Source organism: Microcebus murinus, chromosome 17, assembly GCF_040939455.1.
Source record: "Microcebus murinus isolate Inina chromosome 17, M.murinus_Inina_mat1.0, whole genome shotgun sequence".
Classification (NCBI taxonomy): domain Eukaryota; kingdom Metazoa; phylum Chordata; class Mammalia; order Primates; family Cheirogaleidae; genus Microcebus; species Microcebus murinus.
This window is the reverse complement of record NC_134120.1, coordinates 52,928,641-52,934,852: the sequence shown is the minus strand read 5'-3', so window position 1 is coordinate 52,934,852 and position 6,212 is coordinate 52,928,641. Positions and strand designations below refer to the sequence as shown.

The window sequence follows — 6,212 nt, the reverse complement described above, 5'->3', positions numbered from 1 at the left end:
AATATCCTCACCACACTGGGAGACACGGTTAAAGGATTTCCGGCAATCTTTGAGACACTGACAGGGATAACTTCAGTAAACTGAAGATATATTGAGATTGTGGTAATTCATGAGTAGTTAAATGTTGGACAGATTTTTACAAGAAACTAGTTGCTTTGTTTTAATTTTTAGATAGTATGTTTGTAAGGAGTATGTCCTGACATTAGACAACCAGGGCCATATTTTTGCAGACTTAATATTGACATGTGTTTATTTCAATGTCTTCATCCTCAGATTCATACATCACTGATCAATGGCAGACCAAGTGCTGATGACCTTTCTCCCAGGTTGTTGGAATTCACTTCTGCACGATACATCCGCCTTCGCTTACAACGCATCAGGACACTCAATGCGGATCTCATGACCCTGAGCCGCCGGGACCCTAAAGACTTGGATCCTATTGTTACCAGACGAGTGAGTACAGGCCAGCCCTTCTGCACTGTGGAAAGTTCATCTTGGTTAAGGGAAGTACCTTTTTCTTCTTTCCTTTTTTAGCTGTTCTCCTCCGACCCAGGTTGGCCTTTTTTTCTTCTTGGCTCTTATATTCTTATTTTATCGAAGATTGTCAGATACCATTTGCTACAAATGCTACCTTTAAACTAGATGATGGCGCTGACATAATGTCCTTAGGTTCCTCACTCCACCCCGTCCCCAGAGTGCCATCATGTACTGAATGTCATGGTCTTTGTTCTTCACATTCTACTCTGGGTCCACATCTGATCTTTGGCAAAGTGAGGGTTTTCTTTTATCTCAAATTTTAAAGTTTGAGACATAATTTACATTCAGGAAAACATACAGATTTTAAGTACATAGTGCTCAAGGCTTGTGTGGACAAATATTTTCATATCCCTTTAATAACCCAGGAATGGAATTATTCGGTTATAAATTATGTTTAACTTTTTAAGAAACTGCTAAACTTTTATACAATGTAGTTGTATCCTTTTGACCAGCCATGTGTGAGACTTCTGGCTGTACCACATGCTCTCAAATATTTAGTGTTGTCGATTGTTTTCATGCCTCCTTGTACTTGCATTGGCATCTTGTGATGTTAATTTGTATTTCTCTGATGACTAATGTTGAGCATGCGCTTATTGGCATCTGATGACATTTTTTAACCATTTTCAAATTGAGCTGTTTGTCTTTTTGTTACTGACTTATAAAAGATCTTTATATATTTTGTGTACAAGTCCTTTGTCAGATGTATATATAGAGAAAAAAATCTTCTCTCTGTCTAGAATTTACGTGTTCGCTTTCCTGTGACTTTTGATGAGCAGAGGTTTTAATTTTGAAGTCCAGTTTATCATTTTTTCTTTTATAGTTCATGATTTCCATGTCCTCTCAAAAAATGTTTGCAGATCTCAAGTTGACAAAGATGTTATCCTTTGCTTTCTTCTAGTAGCTTTATTGTTTTAGCTTTTATATCATAATTATCAAATTAATTTTTATATTTGGTGTGAGGTAAGAGACAAGGTTCTTTTTTTCCCATATGCATTTATTATATAATTATTCCAACACCATCTGTTGATAATACTTTACTTTCCCCTATTAAATTGTTTTGGTGCTATTATTGAAAACTATTTGACTTTATTATTATGGATGTATTTCTGGACTTTCTACTATTCTCTTGATCATTTGTCTATTCTTATACTAATAACAAACTTCCTTGGTTATTGTAGCTTTATAGTAAGTCTTGAGGTCAAGTACTATAATGGTGCAAATTAATTCTTTCTCAAGATTGTTTTGGCTATTCCAGTTTCCTTGTATTTCCTTATACATTTTAGAATCAGTTTGTTAATTTCTATTAAAAAAAAGAAAGCCTGCTAAGACTTTTTATTGGGAATCCATTGATTCTTTAGATCAATTTGGGAAGAATTTTGGAAGACATTTTAGCAATATTGAGTCATCCAGTCCATGAATGTGCTATAACCCTTCACTTGTCTAGGTCTTTGTTAATTCCCCTTGGCAGTGTTTTATTGTTTATTTGTAAAGGTCTTATTTGATAATGCAAGAAAAAGGAAATCAAAGGCATACAGAGTACACAATAAGACCAAACCATCATTTGTAGATGACATGATTGTGTACAAAGAAAAGCTACAAAACTACTAGAAATAATAAGCGCATTTGGTAATGTTGCAATATACAAAATCAATCAATAAAAATGGATCATGTTTTTATATACTAGCAATGAACAATAGAAAACAAAATCTAAAAAGAAATTTATCAACGCTAACATGCAAATACATAAAGAAGTGGTGAGAGCAGATTTTAAGAGGAGAGCACTTTCTTCTGTTAATGTGATGATTTATTATATTTATTTTGTGTGTTAGACTAACTTTGTATCTGCAATAAATCTTACCTGTTCGTGATTTATTATCCTTTTCACATAGTGCTATATTCAATTTCCCAGTATTTTTTAGGGTTTTCAATAGGATTTTGAAGATTATTGCATTGGCTTAAGATGCAGCCAAGTTGGGAGATTCTTTTAGACCCTTTTGAGTTCTTTTGAGGAGCTAATTGAGAATTATTTATTCTAATTGAGCACAAGGATCATTTGTACATGAAATATAATTTTTTTTTTTTTGAGACAGACTCTCACTCTGTTGCCCCAGCTAGAGTGCTGTGGTATCAACCTAGCTCACAGCAACCTCAAACTCCTGGGCTCAAGCAATCATTCTGCCTCAGCCTTCTGAGTAGCTAGGACTATAGGCATGTGCCACCATGCCTGGCTAATTTTTTCTATGTATTTTTAGTTGGCCAATTAATTTCTTTCTATTTTTAGTAGAAATGGGGTCTCTCGCTTGCTCAGGCTGGTTTTGAACTCCTGATCTTGAGTGATCCTGACCTTGGCCTCCCAGAGTACTAGAATTATAGGAGTTAGCCACCATGCCCGGCCAAAATATAATTTTTAAATGTATGTAGAATTATATTTCAGATTACCAATAACAACTCTTAAACTACCTGATGTGTCAATACTTTTGTTTCACTGAAATAGAGGTTTTAATTTTTGTTTATAACTTTCTTTTTCCTTAGTATTACTATTCAATAAAAGACATTTCTGTTGGAGGAATGTGTATTTGCTATGGCCACGCTAGTAGCTGCCCGTGGGATGAAACTACAAAGGTAAGTTCTAGTATTTTACGTTTTACTAAAACTTCAAAATAGATGTTGTAGCTATAATATTTGCATTACTTGTTTTTATTCAAGGCAAATGTTGAAAGGTATAAAATCATGCTGCACACACAAAAAAGAGTATCAGATATTTTAACTGGTTTTATTTTTTAACAATTTCATTTTGCTTTGTTGGAACGATATATTTTTAAGTCAGTACTTACTGATTTTTTGTGGTAAAATATCCAAACATAAAATTTATCATTTTTAAGTGTATAATTAGTGGCCTTATGAATTTTGAAGCTCTTCTGTCTATAAAACAGTCAAGCAAAAAACATGTGCAGTTATAAATTATGTTTACATTTTTTTTAAAAAATGAATTTCTTCTTTCTATTTTCTCCTTTTCCATTTTTTGGTACTAAATCAAGATAAAGTTATTTGATTTCCTATAATATTAACTGGATAATATGACATTGTCTCCTTTTAAAACACTTACATGAAGTTACTTCTTATTTTCTTCCAATCTTTGTAATTCTTTACCTCATGAATAGGACTATTTTACTAATGATGCTGAACAATGTATAGATGAACATCAAGAAAATTATTAAGAGGCACTTCTAATCCCTAAAGTCCATGTATATTTTTTAGAAAGTTTTTGTTAGTTAAATCCTATTCTAATTTTGCTTTATCCTTCCTTCCTTCTGTTTGTAACTATTTTATGTGTATACATTTTTCTCTAAAAATTAAATGCCACTTTGCTTTGATATAGTCATATAGTCTCCACTGTGAAGTCTTACCACATATTTGACTGATAGAGTCTTTTAAAAATAAAATTGGGAAAAATAAGCAGCTAAAGTTTTCTAGTCGGGTTTTGCGTTCCTTGTTGTTCAGAAGCTGCAGTGTCAGTGTGAGCATAATACCTGTGGCGAGAGCTGCGACAGGTGCTGCCCCGGCCACCACCAGCAGCCCTGGCGGCCGGGAACCGTCTCGTCTGGAAACACGTGTGAAGGTGAGGGCTCTCAGAATGTGGAGAATGTGGTCCTTTTTCTTCCTAATATGTCTAAGTCTTTGGTGTCTTAACAGCTTTTGTAGTTAACAGATAACTTGTTTTCTCAGAAATTTCAGTAGTTTCCAAAGCTGCAAATTACCTTAATAGAATTTAAGGCACTATTGCAGCATAAATATATCTTTATGGACTTGCTATTTTATCTAAAGTACCCTTCCCCTATATTCATTTATTATTTATTAATTTGGATGTAATTTGTAAATAGGCAATATGGTCACGAGATCCTAATATCTAATAATATAGAAAAATATATAATAAAAAACATTACTTCCACTCATCTCCATCCTTCCCACTTTTTATTATTTTCTAGTATGTTATTCCTAAAATTGTTATGTAAATAAAACATACATTAACATATTCCTACTTTCAAGACAATTCTTAATCAGCAAATGATGTACTATGCATGCCAGTGTATACATTGCTTTTTATATTTAATAATGTATCTTGAAATTCTTTCCATATTAACAATTTGAAATGCTGTTTTTTAAAAACAGTTGAACACAATTCCATATGTGGATGTAACATAATTTATTTAAACAACTATCTATCGATGGGTATTTTGGTTGTTACCAGTTGGTTGTCAACACAAACAATGGTGCAGTGATTAACTCTGTACATGTCATTCACAAGTGTCCACGTACTTGTGTGAAATAAAATCCCAGAAGATGGTTTACTGGTCAAAAGAGTAACTGCCTTTATTATTTTAATAGTTCCTCCCAAATGTCCTGCATAATATTGCCTATATTTTATTAAAATTACTTACTCTAGAATTTTAATTTAATTTATAGTCATAGAAACTTAGGGAGGTAAGAGTCTTTTTATGTAGGATATACTATGTAAATTAACTGAGATGTTGAAATATTCTCCTAGAATGTAATTGTCACAATAAAGCCAAGGACTGTTACTATGATGAAAGTGTTGCGCATCAGAAGAGGAGTTTGAATACTGCGGGACAGTTCAGCGGAGGAGGGGTTTGCATCAATTGCCAGCAGAACACCATGGGAATCAACTGTGAAGCCTGTATCGATGGATATTACAGACCACACAAAGTAAGAGTATTTCTTCACCATAGCTGAGTTTTGTTGTCTTCCCAAGGTGGAAAAGAGACTTGGCTAAATGTCAACCTCTGTATTGGAGACTCATTTCCTTTTGTAATGTTTCATTTGTATCCTTGCTATTCTAGTAGTGTTCTTCAGAACACTATTCTTCAGAACACTATCTATTTCCTGCTCTATGTGTCTTTCTTCTTGCTCAAAGTAGGATGTTCACTCACCGTTATTCAACTTGAATTTGAGGGCCCATTAGCTTTGTTATGTTGAGTAATAATACTAACTGTAGACATGAAAATTCAGCCAATAACTAAAGCAGCTCTCTCCTGCCTATAGGAGGCATTCAGCCAACTTTCAACTGACTTGGTAGGTAGTTGTTTCATGGGTGCTCATGGTGGTCTGGTTATAATGTGTCTCTGAGAGAAAGCAGTATGGTGGGTGGGGGTAACTGTACTGGGGAAGGGTGACACTTTGCTAATGATGCTAACTGCTGTCACCATCAAAAAGATGTTTGCGGCTTCCTAGCTTGAGATTACTTTTCTTCCTGAGACCTACACCCCCTGGGAACCCCAAATCATTGTAATGATGTCATCTGCAATAAAAAGCTGGTAACCTGTCACCGGTGTTGTTGCTAAGATTGCTGTTATTTCTAGTCCAATAATCCAGGACAACCTCTGCCTTTCAGGTGTCTCCTTACGAGAATGAGCCTTGCCGTCCCTGTGACTGTGACCCTGTGGGGTCCTTTGGTTCTGTCTGTATTAAGGACGACCTCCATGCTGACCTACACAATGGTAAGTACTTGGCTTCTTTTTAGTGCTTGTAATTAATTTTTTTGTGTGCATGGAAGATTTAGTTGGTGGAACTACTATATTACCGTTGGGTAGCAATTTGGTGATGTGATTCTTTGTTGGATTCTTCTGTTCACCACTTATTTATCAAGTCCCTATTAG

The 6,212-nt window shown here is 34.5% G+C and overlaps 1 protein-coding gene across 1 annotated transcript in view; it reads left to right on the top strand.

Moving 5' to 3' along the window:
• Positions 1-298: 298 nt before the first annotated feature.
• The window catches only part of LAMA1 (laminin subunit alpha 1), a 91,065-nt gene continuing 85,151 nt past the window's right edge, over positions 299-6,212 (top strand). Inside the window, exons 1-5 of the mRNA XM_075993670.1 lie at positions 299-453; positions 3,070-3,159; positions 4,039-4,156; positions 5,084-5,262; positions 5,948-6,053. Coding sequence (XP_075849785.1) covers positions 400-453; positions 3,070-3,159; positions 4,039-4,156; positions 5,084-5,262; positions 5,948-6,053 — 547 coding nt within the window. The 5' untranslated portion in view covers positions 299-399. The remainder of the gene's footprint in view (positions 454-3,069; positions 3,160-4,038; positions 4,157-5,083; positions 5,263-5,947; positions 6,054-6,212) is intronic.